The sequence below is a fragment of the Marmota flaviventris genome, chromosome 2 (genome assembly GCF_047511675.1).
Source record: "Marmota flaviventris isolate mMarFla1 chromosome 2, mMarFla1.hap1, whole genome shotgun sequence".
NCBI lineage: Eukaryota > Metazoa > Chordata > Mammalia > Rodentia > Sciuridae > Marmota > Marmota flaviventris.
Genome location: NC_092499.1, coordinates 134,456,581 through 134,480,456, shown reverse-complemented (window position 1 = coordinate 134,480,456; position 23,876 = coordinate 134,456,581). Strand labels below are relative to the sequence as shown.

The following is a 23,876-nucleotide window of genomic DNA, read 5'->3' as shown; positions in this document are numbered from 1 at the left end:
TCTATAAAGGAAAGAATTGATATTGTAAACTCCAGTGGCCGAGCTCAGTTTTAAATCTCAGGATGGTTTTTGGTGGAAATAGATGAGGGTTGGACCCACCATCCCTGCAGAAAGGAGCAGAGGACAGAGGGAAAAGAGTCTCATCCCCGTCCTGTTCCCTTTTATTCTCACCCCTGAGAGTTTGCAGTCTCTCAGTGGCTGACTCTGATCAGGGCTTCCTCCCTCAGAGTATGTTTTCTGATGAGTGCCTGTCATAAGGTGCCCTCAGAAGAGCTCTTCTTTCCTGGAACCATCAGCCTGTGCCCCTCTCTGGGAAAGCTGGGACATCTTCCTTCAGAGGACAGGAAGTGTAGTGACCAACCTCTTTCCAAGGACACACAGTAGGACACACTTCTGATGAATCTGAAAATGCCAAAGACATGAAAAGAAAATGAGAGTTCAGTGGGTAGTTTTCCCCTCTTCCTTTTCAGAAAACTCATTCCAAAATGTAAATGGGAGAGAGAAAATTGTTCTAATTGCCAGTGAAACCTTTATGTATGAAAAAAGCCCATTGCCTACAAAAGCACTGTCTGCATTCCACTTACTAATTTGTCAAAGAATGTTCCATGGAGGCATCAGTTATATTGACAAAGCACGAGATGGGGAAGTAAATGAAAGCTTCCAACTGATCCAGATTTCTGAGATCCAAGCCAGCCCACAGTGTGACCTGCCAAGTGTCAGCCTGCACAGTGGTGCTATTTTTGTTTTTTGTTGGTTTTGAAACTTTGGATTTTAAATGGTCAACACTGAAAAGTCAAGAGATTCTTATATAAAAATATCAGGATTTTTTTTCCTGTTTCTCTTTAAAAATGGGAAGACCTTGCATTTTATCATAGCAATTGTTGGCTGCAGCTAAGAAGCAGCTGCCTTCTAGTTGGGCCCTGGGTCTTGTTTGCCATGGTCCGCACCATTCCCTGTTTTGCCTCCTAACATTACAGTGTTGGTGGCCGTTGATCCTGCTTCCAGCATTTATATATCTGCCTGGCTTCCATAGACACTTACGTTTGTCACTTCTGTGTCAGATTCACAAAGCACCAACCCAATATTTTTCATTGACAGTCATATTGTAAAAGATTTGGGAGGGAGAGCCATAATTATATCCTCTTATTCTCTCTGGTTCATTCCTATAGCATAAATTCTATACTTGTTTTGCTTTTCTTAGTTTTTTTTCTGTTTTATTCTTAAGTAATAAACACTTTTTTTTCCTCTTTCTCTTTTAATTGCTACTCAGAGTCTCTGTATTCTTAAGTCAACATGAAGGTTTCCGATTGAGTAGGAGACATTTATATGATGATAGGAGGGGGGAAATGCCCAAAAGATGAGTATTTCAAGATACTGGTTATAGCATTGGCTTAGATAGGGCTTGATGGTGTCTTTTATTGATGCCATGTATGAAAACATGATACACATCAACTATGTATTTCTACAGGTTGTGAACCCATGTACATGTGTATGGTGTGCATACCTCTTTTAATATTTGGAAGGACATACCCTATAAGAAAATAATAGCAATTATTTCAGAGGGGATAAATGCTTTGGGGAAATGGTCTTAGTGTCACTTATAATATCTAACTCTTAAAATAATTTCGATTATTATACACCTTCTTACACAAATTACATATTCATCTCTTAATAGTATACATTTTAACAATGTGCTATCCATATTGTCTGAATTACTACTCGATCCTCTATATTCCTGTCTCTGATTCCTGGCTTTCTCAGACTTAATAAACAGCTCTGGACTTAAGCTTCAACTTCTGGAAAGTGTTTGAGCTCTCCAGACTGAAAAAGTGGCTTTAAAAATATATTTACCAAAGAGGGCGTCACACACAACTGACTCATATATAAATAGAACCCCCTTTTCGTGCCCACAGGCATTTTCTTTCATGGACTTGGTGGGCTGGGTGGGAGGGAATTTGGCAAAATTGGAGACACTTGGGATGAAGTAAGACTGACTGTGATGTTGTTTTTCCCTGACCTGGGAGTTGTCCACATGATGTGTGTTTCTAGGAAATATCCTTTTCCATCAGTTGCTTTTTGTTTTTTTGAACACATTTTAGTGTTGTCCAGCCTGTGTTGTTGCTAAGACAAGGAAATCTTTGCTTCCATTCACATTCATCTCTTCCTAGCTCATCCCACAATTAAGGGATGGCTGTCCTTAATTGACACCCATGTCCCCATATACACTATGGGGAGGGTAATAGTGTATATGGGGACATGGATGACAGTCGCCCTATGTTCTATGTCAGTAGACCAAGAGCTCTTGATCTATAAAAGGGTAACAAGCTGAGAGGATGAGGCAGCCAAGACCAGCCCTTGACAACTCCATGTTGTTTAAGCCTAGCTGGTGCACTTAGCTGTGTAGACATATACCTTCATACAATTTATGTGGTAGGCTTATTTCATGGACTTTTAAGTAAGTGTGCTATTGTAAATGACTACATTCTCACATGTAAACTATGTAGATATCAGTGGACCAATTGTCTTGTAGTTATGTTGCTCAGATTCAAAATTTTAGCAGCTTACTGAATCAATAAAAAAAATGAATTTCTTGTTTCTGTTCTTTAAGAAGCTATATTTTCATGTTTGGACCTTCCTCGAATATTGTCTCTTTTATTCTTTCAAATGAATTTCTCACTATATAGTCTCGCCTTCCTGAGTGACCTGTTTCTCATGGATGGCTTGTCACACCCTTTGGTGCTGGGGGTAGTCAGAGCCTGTATTATTGTTTGCTCCTGTAATATGTGCATGTTGCCACCAGGTAGCAGTAGAGAGTCTGGACCAAGTTGATGTTCTGTGACAACTATGAGAGACACTATGTTCAGTGAGAATTTACTGAACATTTTACATCTGTGAGTATATGTTGGTAAATATCAATTTTAAGCATATGTCTCTGATAATAGCTAATAAAATTAAGCTAAATGGCTTTCTTGAAGACATCTCTTTCTGTGGTTAATTTTTAACTCTAGCTAGTAGCTTTTCTCCTCTTAAAACATTTATGATCTTGTAGGGCTGGAGGATCTGTCTTCTTTGTGGCCTGAAATCTTCCTTTTTCTGCCAGATGTCTTCATAGGGAGTAATTTTTCTTCCATTCATATACTTTGTGTTTTCTGATTGCTTTTCCACTAGTTTTCAGCTATTCAAGCTCCGTCTCCAGTTTCCTCCAACCTCAGCTCCGATATCTTTTATGCTTTTCCAGAAGTTATGGTGGCATACCTAACTTACCCAAGGACCGGAGGAATCTGAAACTACCTGTTTTACTTCCTCTCAATACAGTCCCAGGTGTTTTGAAACATGGCAAGACAGTTTTAGAGTCAGTGCCTGCATGAGATTCCTGAGGCTGCTATACCAGAATACCACAAACGGAATTGCCTAAATACCGCAATTTATCATTTCACAATTCTGAAGTCTAAATGTCCAACATAAAGGTGTTGGCAGGATTGATTCCTTCTGAGGCCTACAAGGGAGGATGTGTCTGATGCCTCTTTCCTCAGTTCTTGGAACTCAGCATTCTCCCTCTGCCTTCACACCACTGCTCTGTGTGTGTCCACTTCTGTGTCCAAACCCACCCTTTTATAAGGACACAGTCATATTGGATTGAGGCCCACTCTAATGTCCTTAACTTAACTTGATCACATCTGTAAAGACCCTTTTTCACATCATATTCTGAGATACAGTGGGCTAAGACTTCATTCTTTTTTGGGGGACACAATTCAACCAGTAACAGAGCCAACAGAAAGGGAAATTTAGGTATTTCATAGTCATCTCAATCATCCATCCCATCCTGTTTCCCAGTAATCACAAAGGTAGAATGTGGTCTGTTGAGGGAAATTCCTTGGTTAAAGCATTTCAATAACTATTCTACTAGCTACCAGAATTCGTGCACGCGCACACACATACACACATACACACACACATGTATGTGTATATTTTCAGTTTTATGTTAAAATCTCTTATGTGTGTGTGTCTCTGTGTGTGTGTGTGTGTGTATAAAAACATACACATATATATTCAGTGGCAGTAAATGGGTCTTTTTCCGGGGAAGAAAGGTAAGACCAATGATATTTGAAGACACTTTATTTGGGGGGCGGGTACCAGAGATTGAACTCAGGGACACTCAACCACAGAGACACATCCCTAGTCCAATTTTTTGTAATTTATTAGAGATAAGGTGTCACTGAGTTGCTTAGCACCTTGCTGTTGCTGAGGCTGGCTTTGAACTTGAGATCCTCCTGTCTCAGCCTCCCAAGCTGCTGAAATTACAGGCGTGTGCCACTGTGCCCAGCTTGAAGACACTTTTAATAAACCTTTAAAGAGCTACCTGTCTTTTGAAGATGATCACGTGAAGAGCTATATTGAACGAGATTTTATTAATTGTACATATTCCAAATGTCAGTAGTTTGTATCATAAGGAACACATGGGTTGACTAATTTCTCCAGAGCCACATTATTGGAAATACTGTAATTTGTTTAATTTTGCCAAAATTTATGATCAAATTGAATCTTTTAAATAAACATGTCTACAAAGAAATCTTGATTAATTGGTCACTTTAATGTTTGTTTGAAATTCACAGTAGGTTTTATTACTCATATTTGTCATCATGAAGTTGGCATCATTTTAATTTCTTTGGTGAAGGTCCAAGGTTATCACTCATGTATTTATAGGCATCTATACAGCCCATATACTTCCATCCTATTTGATGAAGACACCTGTAATTGGTGTAAGCTTTGTCAACTGTATGTCCATGTCCCAGATTTAGTGTCATTTTCTTACCCTGTTGCTGGAGCATTTTCACTTGGAAATATAGTGGGAGCAAATCAGGTGATCCTGTGATCAAAGGAAACCATAGCCTCAGGGAGATGTGTTTTGTTTGTTTCTTTAAAAATTATTATTACAATGTTTCCCTCAAGATATAGAATGCAATTTTCTCTCTGCTGAGAATACTCCCAACAAAGTAACATAAAGTTCAGATCCAGCATTATAGTTTACTTTTTCCTCAGCTATTGCTCCTATTAATCAGTTCTTTTTACTTAGATAAGTGAAAAATGACTAAACAAACAAGAGAAAGGCTCAAATATATTTGTGAAGGAAACAAATATTTTGGTTCATTCAGAAGTTGGTGTTCATTTTTCCATTTCCTTTAACTTTCAAAAGTCCTTGTTGGGTTCAGTACCTCTGGTCCACACTTGGCGGCTGATAAATCCATGATTTATATCTCTGTGCTCTGAACTCCCCTCTACTGATGGGAAGTGTTCCTAGGGAGAGCGAGGAGGTGATCTTGAGGAACAGATTAGCTGGAGGTAGAGGTAGAGGAGTCTTACCTGCTTATTCCCTACTTTGCCTACTTGGAATTTCTCATGAGATGGAATGCAAAGTTACCAACTTGAGAAGGACAGGGTGCAAGGAGTTAGAAGTTTGAAGTCTGAGGAAGAAGTATGACATATTTATCTTAAAGAATGAGAGAATAAATACAGTAAGGAAAAAAAATCATGTGTTTCCTGGCAGCATTAACGGGCCATTTGAGGTCAGTGGGCATGGACTTAAAGTAAGTTAAGGCACAGGTCCAAGAGTCATATGCAGATAAAACAATGTCTGGAAGCCTAATAAGTCTTTTTCTTTCTTGTGAACCTCTTGACAAGAATTTTTTTTTTCTTAGAAACTCCACAGTAGAACTTTATCACTTCTCACTGGCAAGAACTGAATCACACACCCACTCTGCACGTCCTTTAGATCTTCTAAGTCTAGATCCTCCTAGTCTAGATCTTCCAAGAAGCAGATGTCAAAATATGATGAGACATGGAAGAAATTTACTTGGGAATTGACTGTGAGATTAAAATGAAGGAAGAAGTAGGGTGAGGCTGGGAGAACTGACAGATGGTACAGAAGTGGGAAGGAAGAAAGATCAGGTAGAAGCCTCTTAGATGGCAGACCATTCTAAGAGAACTTGCTGAGGCTGTAGGGAAGGCCCTGAGCCAAATCCTCCGTCACATAGCCTGCATTACCACTCCTGTTATGCTCATTTATTGGCTGGGAGCAACTATGGGAAGCTTGACCTGAACTTAGGGTTTTGTTCAATTATACTCTTCATAATTGTGTGTCTGAGCAGAACATTCTCATGGGTCCTGCATCTAGCAAGACAGGGGTGACCACAATGATCCATTTAGAACAATAAGGATTTATCTGAGTCACCTGAGGGAGGAATGAACATTGGGACAAAACTGGTTTTCAGTAGAATAGAAAAGGGAAACAGATGTTGGTAGGTAACTAAACATGACTACTACAATAAGGATTTTCTCTTTCTGTAAAATATTTGGCCTTGATGCTTTCTTTCTCTTCTTTGTTTTAAATTCTTTTCAGCAGTAAGAGAGAGGAGTTAGGAGCTATTTCTCTTTCTCCTAGGCTTATTTTTTGAGCCAATTTTTAAATTTACAGTTTTCTAAAGAAGTGTCCAACCTAGTTCATTTTACACAATTTTTAAAAATATAATGATAATATTCCCTTATCGTCAAATAACATTTCTACTGTTCCTGGAACTGTGCTCTTTCATTCTTAAACTTATTTATTGGTTCCTTGTCTAATTTTTGTTTTGTTCAAACCATTCAAAAACTGTCTCTCAGGTCTAAGTATTATATTTTAGTTATGTTGATTTATTTTTTTAGAATTAAAAATACTGTTTATATAAATTTGCATTTTTATTTCCCTTTACATGGATTATTTTAATGATGTAGCTTTAGCTTCTGGAGTGGAATTCCTAATTCATTTTGTCTTTATTTTTTTCTCCATTTAGGACTATCAGTTTCTCCATACCAAAGTTCTTAATTTTATTGTGGTGCCGTGTGTCAATATGTAATATTATGCATCATCTTTAATATTATGTTTAATGCTATTTGTATCCTGATTAAGAAATCTTTACTTTATCCAGAGTAATGAAGATACTCTTCTTTGCTTGCTTCTGGAAGTTTAAATGTTTTACTTTTCACTTTAAGTGTTGTAATCCACCTTGAATTGATTTTTGTGTATGCTGTGAAGTAGAATCAGTGTTTTGGTTTTTTCCCCATGTGCCTATTTAGTTAACACACAGACATCAGGTTGGTCCTATCCCTGTTTGTCTTAAATCTAGCAACAAGAATGTGTGGATATATTTATGGACTCCACTTTGTTTCATGAATCTATTTGTCTTTTGTCCCAATAGTATTGTGGTTTATCTATGATAATATTAAAGCACTCTTAATGTCTGGTGGTATAAATTCTTGTTATAAATGAAATACTTTTTTCCCATTTCCTGTGTATTTATTGTGGGAGGATAAATGTCTAATATTTTTTATATTGATATTGTATTCTTACTATATTATTATTACTATTAGTTTGTGGATTCTTTTGAATTATATACAGGTATATGTGACCTCAGCAAATAATGAGAGTTTTGTTTTTTACTTTTTTAGTCATTATATGTTTTTTTTTAAATATTTATTTTTTTAGGTATAGGTGGACACAACACAATGCCTTTTTTTTTTTATGTGGTGCTGAGGATTGAACCTGGGTCCTGCTGGTGCTAGGCGAGTGCTCTACTGCTGAGCCACAATCCCAGCCCCTCATTATATATTTCTTTTTCTTCCTTTATTGTACAATTTAAAACATCGGATACAATTTTGAATTAGAAGTGGTGACAGCAGGGGCTGGGGTTGTGGCTCAGTGGTAGAGCATTTGCCTAGCAGGTGCGAGACACTGGGTTCAATCCTCAGCACCACATAAAAATAAATAAAATAAAGGTACTGTGTCCAACTACAACTAAAAAAATATTTTAAAAAAAGAAGTGACAGCAAGTATCCTCATCATGCTTCTCATTTCAGAAGCAATGTTCTCTAAAATTCACATTATATATGATGTTTGCTGTAGCAGTTTTTGTAGATATTTTACTTGATGAAATAAATTTGTGGGGCTGGGGTTGGAGCTCAGTGGTAATAGCACTTGCCTAGCATGTGTGAGACACTGGGTTCAATACTCAGCATCACATAAAAATAAATAAATAAAAATAAAGGCATTTAAAAAAAAAAGGCTTCCCATCTTAAAAAAAAAAAAAAGAAATTGGCTTTATTCTAATATACAAGTGTGGAATTGTGTCACATGCTTTTTCCATATCTTTTAAGATGATCATATGGTTTTCTGTTTTTTTCCATTTTTCTGTAATATAGAGTGACTTTTCAAATGCTAAACCAACTATACTGCTTGTTATAAATCCACTCTTTTCTACTAGAATTCATTATTAGTATTTATTAGTCTATTAGTTATAAAAATGAACCTCCTTTTATACATCACTAGATGTGATTTTAAATTATTTTATTTAAAGTTTTTTGTATTTGGAGGATTTTTAGCACTATGTTCAGGGTGTTTGTTTTCTTGCTTTTTTTAAGGTCTTGGTATTAATTTTATATATACTGGTTTTATAAAACTAGTAGAAAAGTATTCCTTCCTTTCTTATTCTCTGTAATAGTTTGTATAATATTGGTGTTATTTTTTCTTTAAATGTTTGGAAATGTTAACCAGGAAACATTTAGATTAATATATCCAGTGCTTTCAAAAGACAGAACTTTCAGATTTTAAAATTTCTTCTAAGTCAGTATTATTTCAAGGAGATTGTCTATTCCAACATTTTATAAGTTATTAGCCTAGGTAATTTTTTTCATAGTATCCTCTTATCTGTTCACTGCCTCAGAGAATTTATAGTGAGTCCTTTTACTTATTCCTGATATCAGTTATTTGTTCTTATTCTCTCTGTTCCTGGAGTAATCATGTTGGAGGGTTATCAATTTTATTACACTTTTGATAGTAACAACTTTTTCTTTTGTAGCTCTCTTTTATGTGGTTTTCTTTCTATATAATAAATGTCTGTTCTTGTCTTTATTATTTCTATTCTTCTACTTTATGTAGATTAAATATACTGTTATTTTTCTTACTTCTTGAGATAAATATTTACATTTTTAATCCTTTTTTCTTATAACATGTACACTTAAATCTATAAATTTCTCTGAAATCAGAGTATATACTTTATATTTATTTTCACATGTTTGTATAAAATATTTCATCAATTATTCAGTTATATTATAAATTTCTTAGTAATATATTCCTTATCTTATGAGTTATTTAGAATATAACATCCAAGCATGTGGGTATTTCCTAATAGTTTTATTTTGTAGCTTAATTCTATTGTTAGTGAAAGAACATACTCATATTATTTAAATCTTCTAAAATTTGTTAAAACTTTATTTTGGCTCAGAATAGTGAATTTTGGATGACTATGATGTGTAGTCCTCCATTGTTGAATATAGGGTTCTACATATATCAGTTAGGCCATGTTTATTAATTGTTCTATTTAAAATTTTAGGCTTGGGCTGGGGTTGTGGTTCAATGGTAGAGCACTTGCCTAGTATGTGAGGCCCTGGGTTCTATCCTCAGCACCACATAAAAATAAATAAAATAAAGTTAAAAAATAAAATAAAATTGTAGGCTTACAGATTTTTATCTGTAAGATAAAATATCTTTATTTTATAATAACACCACCACCATGTACATTTTACCTAATTTTATTTTAATTCATGCAACTTTTGCATTATATATTTTGAGGCTAGATTTTTAGGTACATTCAACTTTAGAATCATTTCATCTTCCTAGTGATTTGAACCTTTTATCATTATGAAACTATTTTCTTTCAGCACTTTGAAGATATCTCTTCATTGTCTTCTGGCTTTCATTTATTCTGTTGAGAAGTCAGCTATCAGTCTAATTTTTGTTCCTTAGAAGGTAATGTGTCTTTTTTCTTTGTCTGAGTTTAAGTGGTTTCTGGGTTTTTTTGTTCGTTTGCTTTATTTTCATCAATTTGACTGTGGTGTAATTAGTGGGTTTCTTCAGTTTGAGGTCCATGTGTCTCATAAATCCATGGCTAAATATCTGCCATCAGTTTTGGAAGATTAGCTTCTGTCCCAAGCTTTTTCTTCTGTTTCTAGGACTGCAATTATATTTTCATCTTTATGTATAATTTCTGTTTTCTTCATATATGTTATCTTACAATTCTCTTCTCCAAAATAAAGTTTTAACAAATTTTAGAAGATTTAAATAATATGAGTATGTTATTTCACTAACAATAGAATTAAACTACAAAATAAAATGATCCATCTTATTTAATTTATTGAATATTTTAATCAGAGCATCTTAGTTCAGATTCTCTCAAACAGAGCCCTGTGTGTCTAATCCAAGGGTCAGCAGAATATGAGTAGCAAGCTATCTACTTGATTTTTGTAAATAAAGTTTTATTAGAAGACAGCCACCCCCATTTGTTTACATGTTGTTTATGGCTACTTTTGCACTACATCAGCAGAGCTGATAAGTTGCAAAAGAAGCTACCGTATAACCTGAATACCTAAAATGATTACTCTCTGTCTCTTTAAGAAACTATTTGACAAACTCTGGGCTAATCTATTAAATCCATCCTTCGAGATATTTATTTAGATTATTGTACTTTTCATTCTGTTTCTGTGAAATGATCCATCTTATTTAATTTATTGAATATTTTAATGAGAGCATCTTAGTTCAGATTCTCTCAAACAGAACCCAAGGCAAAAGCTATGTTCCAACACTGATGTTTTATGACCATGGGAGTAGCATAAGATGTTGCTAGGGTTCTCCAGCAAAGAAACAAAGATGTGAAGCCAAGGCTTAGGTGGGGAGGGGGTAATAGTGCCATACTTAAGTTTTAAGTTTCTGTTATTTACTGCCAATATCTAGATTTCCTGTGATTTTAAATTCTTTTCTCCATATTCTTTTCTCAGTTTTAAACTTTATTTTCGTATGCCTTGTTATTTTTAAAGTCTGTGTTGCATATTTGAGATGTAAGATTATAGATACAGTTTGTGTCTGGACTATTTTTGCTTCTAGAAGACAGCTAGGTTAGGAGCCAATCGCCTTCATCTAACAAGGAATTGAAATAATTTGAACCTGGGCTTCATTCCCTTTCAAAGTTGGTCTATGTTCAGTTTCCTTTTTTTTTTTTTTTTTTTTTTGTACTGGGCATTAAACCCAGGGGTACTTTACCACTTAGGTACATCTCCATCCCTTTTTAATTTTTATTTTGAGACAGGGTCTTGCTAAATTTCTGAGGCTATCCAGTTTGCTTTTATTCCTACAACAGAGCCTTCTTGGATCCCAGCTGTGAGCCTGGGGTATTTACTTATTCCCCTCACCTTGGCAGGTCATGGGCTCCAGTTTTTGCCTCCCCAGCTCCATTAATCTGATGACAGGTCTGCACAGTTTCTCAGCCTCTCAGTCACCACTTGCAAACTGGAAAATGCCTCAAGTTGAAAGGTGGTGCCAAACCTAGTGCCAAATGTGCTCACGTTTCTGGGCTTTTTTCATGTCTGGGATCTTAACCCTGCATATCTTCACTAGCATAGTAGTTCCCTGATGCCTTAAAATACATTTGAAAATATTCTATGCAGTATTTTTACTTATCCTCTACAGGAGAATTCATCAGAAACAAGCCATTCTGCAACAGTCAGCAGCAAAACACCTTCGTGTGTTTCTGTCTCTGTAACCCTCTGCTGTAGCCATTCTGTTACTGCAACGCTGACCTTCCCTTCTTCCATACACGTATCAAGTCTGGAACTTTTATGCTATTTTATAATTAATATATCAAACTTATTTTTTCAATCAACCTTTATTTAGATTTACCTATAAGCTTTACTGTTTTATTACACAATATTGCTTCTTGTATCTAACAAATTTCTTCTGTATTTGTCTTAGTTCTTGTTCATTATATCTCTTGTAGTATTTCTTTCTATTTCTAGTGTCTCTGAATGGTAAAGTTTCAGAGTCATTTTATGTCTGAAAACATCTTTATTATACTTATTAATTATTGAAATTTTGATTATAGATGGATAATTGACTGTTGATTAATAATTTGATTATAGAATGCTAGATCCAAAACTCTTGTTCCTCATCACTTTGAAAATATGATTTTCTTGTCTTGCATCCAGTATTTCTTGTGAGAAATCTAATACTTCCTTTGTAGGTAATCATTTTTCTTCTTTTTGATAATTTTAAGTTTTTTTTCTTTATCCTTTTATTTTCTAAATGTATGTTTAGAACGCAATAAGAATTCTGAAAATAAAGATGCATTATCTTCTTTTAAGGTCTAGGAAAGTCTTAGCAATTTTATAACAAAATATTGCCTCTTTGTTATTTTATTATCTCTATCTTTTTTTAAAAAGAAATACTTTAGTGTTTTTTATAATCTTTTTAAATTTCTCTTTAAAATTTTTCTTTTTTGTAAATTATTTTTTACACAAACTATCGTATGAATATTTTCTCATGTCATGGAAAATTCTTTTTAAATTATTCTTTAAAAAATTTTTTTTAGTTGTGGATGGACACAATATGTTTGTTTATTTATTTTTATGGGTGCTGATGATTGAACCCAGTGCCCCAGACATGCAAGGCAGGAGCTTTGTCACTGAGTGCCCAGCCCTAAATCATTTTACAGCCTCAGCCCTAAATTATATTTATTGCTATATTTTTCCCATTAAAATTTAATTTCTTGGTTTTTCTAACCAATTACATTTTCAGATTTTTCTAATATGTTGATACTCTGAAATGTTTCCTAGTTGATAAAAATTGTACGTAGTTATGGTGTACAACATGTTTTGAAAGATGTGTACATTGTGGAATGATCAGAGCTAATTAGCATATATATTACCTCACATACTCATTATTTTTCTGTGGTGACAACACATAGAATCTTTTCTCTGCAATTTTCAAGTGTGTGATCTTGAACTCCCTGTATGTGTGGACTTTTCTGGACCTGTCTCCTATGAGCTTGATTGGTTTTCCTTCTTTTTTTCTCTTTATGCTCCACTCTGGAAGTTTCTCTCAGTTTGTGCATTTGTTCGATCAGTGAGGAAGAGAAGAAAAAAGTAAGGAGACAATTTGCTGCTTGAGAAAAACATCTGAGAGTAAATTCACCTTTGTGTACAACTGCCTGCTCTTGTCCTGGCCCCTTCCCTTTAACCAGACACTACTACAGTGAGCAGAGTTTCTGCAGTTGTGCTTTTGAAGGATTTTTCAGAAGAAACTGCTTAAAGATGTTACTATGTAAAATGTAAGAATCCTAGTCATGTAAGATAGTAGAATGAATGGGATGTTACTTTTCTATATGTATATATGAATACACAACCAATGTAATTCCACATTATACACAACCAGGAGAGTGGGAGTTATACTCCTTATATGTATAATAGGCCAAAACACATTCTATTGTCATATATAATTAATAAGAACAACAACCACCAAAAGAATCCTAGTCATGTGCTTTGTTGTGAGCAAACCCACATTAAGTCTCAATCTCTGTCATCTTGGGAATTAAAATCAAATGTTTTAGAAAGGAAAAATTTAAATTAAAGAAGCAAGGCCACATATATTTTTTTGTGAATCCTCTTACAGGCATGGAATGATCTGGAAAAATGACTCCAAAGGGATTTGTTGAGAATTACCTTGGCCTCCATTTATGACAAGTCTAACTGAAATGCTATTATATCTTAAAATCCTTGCACTCCTCATGTATCAAAGTGTGTTGTGACACTTGTGGAGTCTGAAAGGCATGGACAACACCAGCTCACTGTATGCAAATGTATATCACAGTTCTCTCTGTCCAGACCAGGTACACTGTGGCCAAAGACAGTGTGGTCCAGTTCTTCTTTTACCAGCCCATCAGCCATCAATGGAGACAAACCGACTTCTTTCCCTGCACAGTGACATGTGGAGGAGGTGAGGCACAGACTTTGTTCATGAATATTTACAGCTCAAAGTTGGAAATTACACATGTGCATTTTTGACTTTAAAATCTGTGTGATCATGAAAGACGGCTAATCACACAGCACTTTATTCAGTAGCCTAAATACCATACTGTTAATGAATATGCATTTGCCTTAGCTTCTGAAGTAAGGTGAATCTGGAAAATGCCTTTTACTTTTAGACAAAAGCTGGGGACATGTTACATGGGTTCTCTTCTTCAGTGACGGTAAAGCACATGTTTTAATGATCTTGAAATCCCTGTGATCAAAATACCTGACAAAAACAACTCAGAGGAGGGAAAGTTTATTTTGAGCTCACAGTTTCAGAGATTTAGTCAATAGATGGCCAACTGCTTGGGTCTGGGCCCAAGTTGAGGCAGACCATCATGGCAGAAGGTATGTTGGAGGAAAACAACTGTGGCAGACAGGAAAAGAGAGCGAGAAGGAAGACCCCAGGGGAACAAGATATAATCCCCAAGGGCACATCCCCAGAGATCCACTTCTTCCAGCCACACCTCACCTGCCTATAGTTGCCATATAATCATCTTTTCAAATTATTAATCCATCAGATGGATGAATTTATTGATTAGGCTATAGCTCCCCAAATCTAATAATTTTACCTTCTGCATTAACATAGTGGCAATAACATGTACAAACCAAAATAGCATGTATTATTTTTTAAGTTTCTATGGAAAAACTGAGAAATACAGAGATAGAGTGACTGGCCCAGCCACAACAAGCTAATGGACATGTTGGTGCTAACATTAATTTTCTACTTTATCTCTTCTTGTGATAGTATAAACTTTGTAAAAAGAGAAAGGGTCTTTCCTGAGAGATAAGGGAAAATTCTGCTTATTGTCCACTTAGTTTTTAGAGTTGAAGGTGATTTGGATGCATTTATAATTGAGGGTTCCACATACCTGCACAGAAGAAGTGGCTTTTCTGTAGATAACAGTCTCCTTACCATGGTGAAGCAATGACTCCCCGAAGCAAAGAAGGAAAGAGCCAGAGCCATCATAAATACTCTTTTTCTGGTCTGAGCTTTTATACCAAAGAGAAAATGGTTCTAAATGAATGCCAAGCAAGGGACTTGGTGATGTTTCCCCTAAGAGTTCCAGGCAGAGCACTGGATGATGTGTCAAGCTATGTGCCACGTACATCATCATCATGTTTGTTCTGTAGAACACTTTAAGGAAGGTCTGTTTTATGCCTGTGTTATATATGAGCAAACTGAAACATAGAAAGGGTCAAGAAGTCACCCAAGGATGTTCTGCTAGTGAACAGGTCAGCAGGGATCTGAGTCCAGCTCTGTCTGATGCCAGTCATGCTGTAATGACTGTGCCCCCTGAGCATCTATTATACCTGACACCACGTCAGGGTACACAGTTCAGGCATGGTCCTATTAGAAAAGCTAGAATAAATCCTGCTTCTTTGGCTAAGCTCAGCTCCAAATCACTTTTTCCCCCCAAGTTTTCAACTCGCTCAAAAAGTCACTCACAAGTCAGAACTGAAGTCTGCCGCAGTCCGGCTGCAGCAAAATAAACCGGGTCGGGGTGGGGGGGGTGGGGGGGGGTGACGAGCAACTTGTGTAGATTGATACAGCAGGAGTGGGAGCTGTTTATTGTAGGACCGGAGGGGCATATATACATTACACACAGCTTATCTTAATTAACATAAACCAGATACAGCAGTCAACCAATAAGGAATCTCCACACTTAATGGCTCGCTGGCGTTACTTCACAAACCACTCCCTCTGCAAAATGCCAGGTGCCATCTTGACTTGTTTACAGAGTCTAACAAAGTCTGGCCTCTCTCCTTTGAACCACAGGTATATTGAGGAGGCTCCTCCATCAATGTCAGGTTCCCATGAGTATGCAAGTCAGCTCTCTCATCTGGGAGTTAGGTTCCCCTGAAATGAGGAGGTAGCCACTTTTTTGGGGAGCACTGGGCAGTGCAGACTTCAGCAGGAGCTTGGGACCCTAGGTATTAAATGAGGTGCCTTCTGTGGACTAAATGGGGAGCCTAGAACGCAAGTAGAAAGTGAGTCTCCTCAGTTACCAGATAGTTCTTCCTTGGGTCAGACAAGGGGTAATTGACCACTTGATCATGATTCTACAGGAATCATTCTTGGGTCAGGTTCCTGGATTAGCAGCATTAGCATCTCCCAGGAATTTATTAGACATACAAACTCTTGGGTCACACCCAGTTAGAAATGCTGAGGATGGGTCCAGCCCACTATTACCAGCCCCGCCCCCACGGGGGATTATGGTTACTCTGCATTTTGAGAACCACCTCTATAAAGCAGTGTCTCTGGAAAGCAGCTGTAGCCAAATTAACATGACTATGTTTGACATACCTGTTTTCCCCCTGCATTCATTACTATTCATTCAAGGAGTTTTCTTTAAATAAATTTTTTAATGTAAACATATTTACAAAAATAATTTGATTTACTACCTGAAGTAGACAATGATTATCTCTTACCGTAGACCTCAATCACAAAAATCAACACAATGAAAACATAGCAGTGGAGTAGATAATCTTCAAATTCCTGCCAGCTCAAACAGTCTCTCAGTTTATTTTCAATTTCTTTTGAATTTTGTTGAACATGCTAAGCATTTTTATGAAGCAAAGTTCCTTTAGATCTTTTGAGTCAGTGACTCTCCCGTAAGCTCTAGGGGAAATTCTTAGAAACATTTGACCTCTCTCAAAGTTGATTGAGGGAGAACACTGTTTGGAATTGAGACTTTAAACTGGGAAAAACCAATGAGTCTCTCTATACAGGGGCCAGAAATTTGGGGGCCAATCCAGTTCTTCAAAATTTTCATGTGTGGGGGCTGGGGTTGTAGCTTAGTGGTAGAATGCGTGCCTCACATGTATGAGGCACTGGGTTTGATCCTCAGCACCATATAAAATTAAATAAAATAAAGGTATTTTGTCCACTTACAACTAAAAATATATATATATATATATTTAAATTTGCACATGGTCTGGGGTTGTGGCTCAAGTGGTGGAGTGCTCGCCTAGCACATGTGAGGCACTGGGTTTGATCCTCAGCACCACATAAAAATAAAATAAAGATATTGTTCCACCTAAAACTAAAAAATAAATATTTAAAAAAAATTTGCACACAAGAGTTCATATGAAGAGGCAACATGGTCTGTAAAGTTAAGGATGTGGGTTAATTTTTAGGCCTCACCACTGATTAGCTCTGAGACATCTTTGAGCCTCAATTTCTCACCTGTAAATAAGACTGTGTCCCTTATAGCAAGACAAAATGAGATGATGCATGCCAAGGAACATAGGTCAGGGCCTGGCACTTAGTAAGTGTTCAGAAAATATTTGTTATGTCAGAATCTCAACCTAAAATGTTGTCTAAAGTGTGTAAAATGTGATGATCCTTGGCTGTCCCCACCCCAGCATTCTCAGATCATGCTGTTGTTGAGTGATGTGTATGCACACAACTCAACAGTCATGGTGGAGAGCCTAGCCTATAGTGAGTGGGACAGACTATAGACACCAAATAGTACTTTACACTCAGAAGCTGAATTCCATTGCCTTAGACACAGGCACACCATAGTTTCTGGGAAGAAAGAAACCCCAAAATGAGAGCAGAGATGGTGGGAGCTTTTTCTACTCTTACTTTGCAGATAAACAACATCCATTTCTTTTTCACTTGTTTTTTATCCCTTACACACATTATTCAGAGAGACATTCCCATTTAGACCCATAAGATATTTTATAATAGGATCCAGCTTAGTTAAGTTGATTAAAGTCTTGGCAGGAGAACAGGTGTTTCTCACACTTGGGTTTCCACAGAAAGGGAGTCCTACTGGAACTATAGATGGGCAAGGGAGCACCCACCAGCTAGGTCCTCTTCAAATATAGTGGCAGGCGAAAGAACAGAGATTTAGGCTGCCATGTTGGGCAGTGCCTGCTGTTTTCTGCCCTGGAAGAATTTTATTGCATTTATTTACAGTACCAAGACAATCTGCCTTATTTCCTTGCTTTTAGTTATCTTTAAATGGCAATAAAATTAAAGAGGAAAACTAATTCTCTTCCCCAAATTAGAAACACCTGTCTGTCCCCCGTCTCTCTTTAGAAGTATGTTTCCATTTAGGAGAAAGATTTTCTCTGACTCAAGTAGCTGTAATCTCATTCTGTACTTGTTTTGGGGGAAGTAAAAACATGCACATAAAACCCACAAGGAAAGCATTACCAAAATTTAATTATATTAGTAATTGAATCTACATGATTTGTGTGAATGGCATTTCGGAGATTTTGGGATCATCAAGAAAATTAGTTCATTGGTCTCTGAAGTACCAATGCAGTACAATGCAGTACTCTGCATTGGATGAACTTCCTTGGTCTTGTTTGTGATTATCTAAAGAGGACACCTGAGATCATTCTCTAGCAAGTACCAGGATTGCGAATGCCATCTGATATTGTGGGTTTTATGGCAAATACTGGCACCCGGGGAACATTTTATTGACTCCATTTGGATTTTCATTCTTGTGGTTTCGACCTTGCTTTTTCATAATGCATACCAGTCTGTCCTCTTTACTCAGCTTATGTCCAAGCCATGTCTTGTAGAAAGCTGTCTAGTGGTTTATAAAATCAGATTCCTCTTGACAATCAGGACTTTAAATGTATTTTTAGAACATCAGACTAATGCATAGAAACTGAGAGCTTAACATTAGCTTAGCTATAGGGGCTTCTTTATATATTTTTTATTTCTGAGAGAGAGAGAATTTTTTAATATTCATTTTTTAGTTTTTGGTGGACACAACATCTTTATTTTATTTTTATGTGGTGCTGAGGATCGAACCCAGCGCCGGCGCATGCCAGGCGAGCGCGCTACCACTTGAGCCACATCCCCAGCCCCTATTTTTTAATTTTTTTAAGAGCTCATTCTAGTTTGAAAAAAAAAATCACTTAAAAAAATAAAAAGTATTTAACTTTCCTTTGTATTTATGTAGTGACAGGAGACCTGGAGTTGGCTCTTTCCCGAAAGGAAAGTGTCCTTCTGTGAGTTGTTTTTTAAATTTTCAGCACTCCTGTACGTGGAATGTTAACTTTCCTCAAAGAAAAATTAGATTTAATAGAATTAGGAATTAGTGTTCATTCCTTCCCCTTTGAAAACTTGTGAGGCAGGGTTGGGGGTGGGTATAGAGAGATAAAGTTTATTCCTTCCTGTGTTAACCAGTGCTTTCTTCTCCAGTTGGAAGGTTATTGACAGTGGAAGTGCCCTGACTATCTCAGGGCAGAAGATGAGTGAAATATGGTAGATGCAAACAGTGGAATATCAATTAAAGAAATATTCAACACAGTGACAAACTAGAAGAAAGGTAGTTCTCAAAAACATGTTGAGTGAAAAAAAAGTAGAAAATGGGACAAGATTTAAAACACATTATCAATTAAGTTAAAAACAGATTCTCACAAAACAACATTATTGAAGACAGTTGTATATATTTAAAGACACCTAAAAACTAAATCAGGATATCAGAGGAGGGGGAGAAGATATCAGCATATCAGGGGAGGGGGATATCAGAATGGAAGTGCTATAGGGGAAGAAAGGAGATTACAAGAAAACAAAAGAGAGGGCCTGTGCCCAGTGCCACGAGGAGGAGGAGGAAGGAAGAAACTGCACCTGAGGTCTAAACACTTCTTAAAAGGAGACCATCTTCACTTCTTACTTACAAGGGCTTAGAGAACCACTCTAGTAGTTGTTCTCAGTTTTGGCCACACATTTTAGTCATCTTAGAGAAACCTGATAATTTTTTTAAAGAGTACTGACTCCCTGTTGCCCAACTTCAGTGCTTCTGATTGAATTGGATCATGAAGGGACCTGAGCTCTGGTGTACAGCCAAAGTCCCCATGTGGTTCCTTATGTAGCCAGAGTTGAAAACCACCCAGTTTCTTAAAGAGGAAGAAGTGTGTGGCAAGTGGTAACTTTGCCAGCCATCATGACACAGACACAGTTTCTAGCCTTTCCTCTTCTACATCTTTAGGTTATCAGCTCAACTCTGCTGAATGTGTGGATATCCGCTTGAAGAGGGTGGTTCCTGACCACTATTGCCATTACTACCCTGAAAATGTAAAACCCAAACCAAAATTGAAGGAATGCAGCATGGATCCTTGCCCGTCAAGGTTTGTAAAACTGCCCACACCACCCTTTTTGCTTTTAAAATAAATGAATCAACTGTCACTGGGACTGATTAGTTCTTGAAGGACAAAATTTTTCCATTTCCTGACTTTGAACATACAATGGCTGCATTTATATTTGTAAACATGGTCAGTGGGAATTAGGACACATTTGTCAACCTAGTCATTCAGGCAGGCTCTCTCACTGTGGGATTATGTGTCCATTAAGCTCTTTATAATGAACCTTCTTGAGCATCTCCTGCGTATCCAATATTAAAGATATCTTTATTCAAGTGCAATGCCTAGTCCATAGGTCAGTCATAAAATATCTTTCACTCGCAAGTTAGCCATGAAACTGGGTCACCCATTACCACATTTTGACTTTTGAAGTGCTCACACGAGATTCAGTATAAATAATGCATTGTGCAAAGGAGCAAAAAGTTTTAATGCCAAAGCAGAAAAGCTGTGCATCAACTGTCCTGTTGCATAATTTAGTACCTGCTGACTTGGATTGCCTGGGGAAGTTTCCTGGCTGCACTACAGTATCTTAAAATAACAGTGCAGTATCAAGTCCCAGAATCCCCCAGATATATGCCAGCTGGCTAAGGCAAAAGTGTACAAGTGGAAAAGGAAGCCTTCTCAGTGGATTTCATTTCCTATCGCTGCCTTCCCGTTCCCTGTAATCCTGATTGAACATACTTATTGATAGAGATCTTTCAAAGGACAAGCTCTGTGAAATAAAACTGTTTTGAAGATTCTACTAACATTACTGCATGTTTTATCATTAATATATCTTATTATAATGACCATGAGAAGGACTAGATTTATCCAAGATAATTTCACCCTTTGATTAATATATCACTAGTTCAATTTTTTGTTTTCATATATAACTGGGGATCGTTTGTGTTAGAGTCATTCCTGAAAATTAAAGATATGGTGACTTCCAGGCACTGTGGCACATGACTAAAATCCTAGTGAATTGGGAAGCTGAGACAGAAGGATTATAAATTCAAGGCCAGTTTGGGCAAAGCAGAGAAACCTGCCTCAAAATAAATAAATGAATGAATAAACCAGAGATGTGTAGCTTAGTGGTAGAATGTCCATGGTTCCAATTCTCAGAGAGAGAGAGATGGTGGTCAAAGTTTTGTGAATGGTTCATAACATTTGGCATTTCTAGTTTTCAATTTGAAAGAGTCCTGTCTCTTGCAATATCAAATTCTGTATTACTTAATAAATGTGTTGATTTAGAAATGATATTCTCTCAATGGTTTATTTGTAGTGATGGCTTTAAAGAGATTATGCCCTATGACCACTTTCAACCTCTCCCTCGGTGAGTTCTATGCTTCCTTTTCCTTTTTGTAATTTACTCTAAGTAATTTTCAAGTATTTGTAGCCTCTGTAGCAGTAGCCTGCAGTGTACCAGGGACAGAAATTAGATCTTTTCAGAGCTAAGGGAAAACAGATTTCACCTCAGTAATCAGAATGATCTTTGTAACAATTAGATGGAATAGTCTGCCTGAAAAGGTGATGTTTCTCATTACTGGCGGCACCAAGCATGTCTTGGATGACTGGTATCAGAGAAGGAGCTCAAGCATTGCAATTGGTCAGAAATTTGAATCCCCTTCGACACTTAGATGACTAGTGTGTTTCTTTCTGATTTTGAATTTCTGTGAATCTCTAATAATATGGTCCATTGGTTTATAGTTGAGAATTTAAAAGGATCATTTAAAATTTAATCAAATTCTCACAATGGCCCCCTGAAAGTAAGTAGGGCAAGTGTATTATTCTCATTTGGCAGAAACCTAAAGTTCAGAGGAGATAAGTTTCTTGTGTCTACAGACTGTGTGGCAGTTATGATTAACATCTTGACTCCAGGTCTCATGCTTTTTTAGCTGAGCCAACTGACACCTTGAGGCCATACTTTTTGCACCCACTTTTGCAAACTTGAAATGAACAAACAACAAAAAAATAATGTATTTTTATTTGTTTGCTTTTGAGCTGGGAACATAATCCTTGGACTGCATGTTCCGTGTCCTGTGGAGGAGGGATCCAGAGACGGAGCTTTGTGTGTGTGGAGGAGTCCATGCATGCAGAGATACTGCAGGTGGAAGAATGGAAGTGCATGTATGCACCCAAGCCCAAGGTTATGCAGACCTGCAACCTATTCGATTGCCCCAAGTGGATCGCCATGGAGTGGTCTCAGGTGAGATTTGAGAGCATGCTACTTTTAATTAAATCTCAGGTTTTATCTAGGTGCAGTGGTGCACACCTGTAATCCCAGCAGCTCAGGAGACTGAGGCAGGAGGATCGTAAGTCCAAAGCCCACCTCAGGAACTTAGTGAGGCTCTGAGCAACTAAGTGAGACCCTGTCTCAAAGTAAAAAGTCAACTGAGGATGTTGCTCAGTGGTTAAGTGGCCCTGGGTTCAATCCCTGGTTAAAAAACAACAAGAAAAACAACTTAGGTTTTAAGGAATGTTTGCTGTGTGTCCGACACTGTATTGGCCCACATGGGTAACAGAAGCTGTATGTGAATATCGTCCCTGTTCCTAAAGAACTCTGGAAGACAGAGGACAATATAAGAGAGACTAAATCATCACTGTTGGTAAGAATTTTTATTATTAGGGACTGTGGTAGAGCTGGAAGGAACAGGGGTTGAAATAGAGTTAGTCACAAGGTCTTTGCTGCCCTTAGTGCTTAGCCTTAAAAATATGTAAAATCTGAACAAGCAAGAGCCCAAAGAGGACTATGGCAGGTGGCCAGGCAGAGATGGCTGAAGAAAGGGAGGAATCACATGAAGGGACTAGAAGTTGACAAGCCCATAATTCATCAAGATTGGAGAACCCATGTTACTATGAATTGGAACATTGAAGATGAAAATGCTGACATGACATTTAAAAATGTGTCCTTGATCCAATCATATTAAGCTTTATGATGTGTTTTGAAGAAAATAATGTATTTTAAGTAATTGAGGTGAAATAGCCTGACACTGGCACCTCAAGTCAGATTAGCATAGTTGATGATTTTTTTTTTTTTTTTTTTTGAACCAGGGATTGAACCCGGGATCACTAAACCACTGAATCAAAATTTTGAGACAGGATCTCTCAAAGTTGCTAAGGGCCTCACTAAGTTGCTGAGGTTGGCTTTGAACTTGCGATGCTCCCTGTCGCAGCCTCTCAAGCCACTGGGATTACAGGCATGTGCCCCTGTACCCAGCAAGATTAGTGCATTTCTACTTTCTAGTGAGTTGAAAGAGTAGGCCTTCAGAACAAATACAGTGCAAGAGGATTAGTCAAAGATGAAAAATGCAGCACTGGTGTTTAGTATTTTAGTCTTAATGTCCCAATTTCCTAGAGAATCAGACATAATTGACTCAAGTGTCTCTAGTTCTTTTGTGTGATCTCTGTAATATACATGCATTAATATATTTGCTCATCTATTTAGAATGTCAACTACCATGTATGATAAGTGAAACTTGCTCCTACTTCCCAAAAGTTTAAAGCTCAGTTGCACAGATATGCAAGCAGGCAAATAGTTGTGATACAGTGTAACGGGAGACAGGAGTTGGCCTTCTGCATGCAGTACTTCAGGGGTACAAGGTAAAGAGATTTGCTCCTCCAGAAGGTGTCAGAAAAGGCTCAGAAAGGAGGCAGCACTTATACTGGGACTTGTGGACACATGAGTTGGCTGGGTGAAGGACCACTTCAATCTTCTTCTGATATTCCAACCAAATGTCCCCCTGTAGAACTTCACCCATACTTATTAGGGTAGAGGTTACTGACTCATTTTTATTCACATAACCTCCAAAAGAAGTTTTAAAAATTGCATATCCATTTTTGTATATTTAGGTTGACATCTA

General features: G+C 37.1%; 1 protein-coding gene across 2 annotated transcripts in view; it reads left to right on the top strand.

The window, feature by feature from the left end:
- Adamtsl3 (ADAMTS like 3) overlaps positions 1–23,876 on the top strand; it is a 321,518-nt gene that overhangs the window by 175,775 nt on the left and 121,867 nt on the right. For both annotated transcript variants that reach the window (XM_071608576.1, XM_071608575.1), the window contains exons 10-13: positions 13,741–13,852; positions 19,887–20,025; positions 21,299–21,349; positions 22,018–22,222. In XM_071608576.1, coding sequence (XP_071464677.1) covers positions 13,741–13,852; positions 19,887–20,025; positions 21,299–21,349; positions 22,018–22,222 — 507 coding nt within the window. The remainder of the gene's footprint in view (positions 1–13,740; positions 13,853–19,886; positions 20,026–21,298; positions 21,350–22,017; positions 22,223–23,876) is intronic.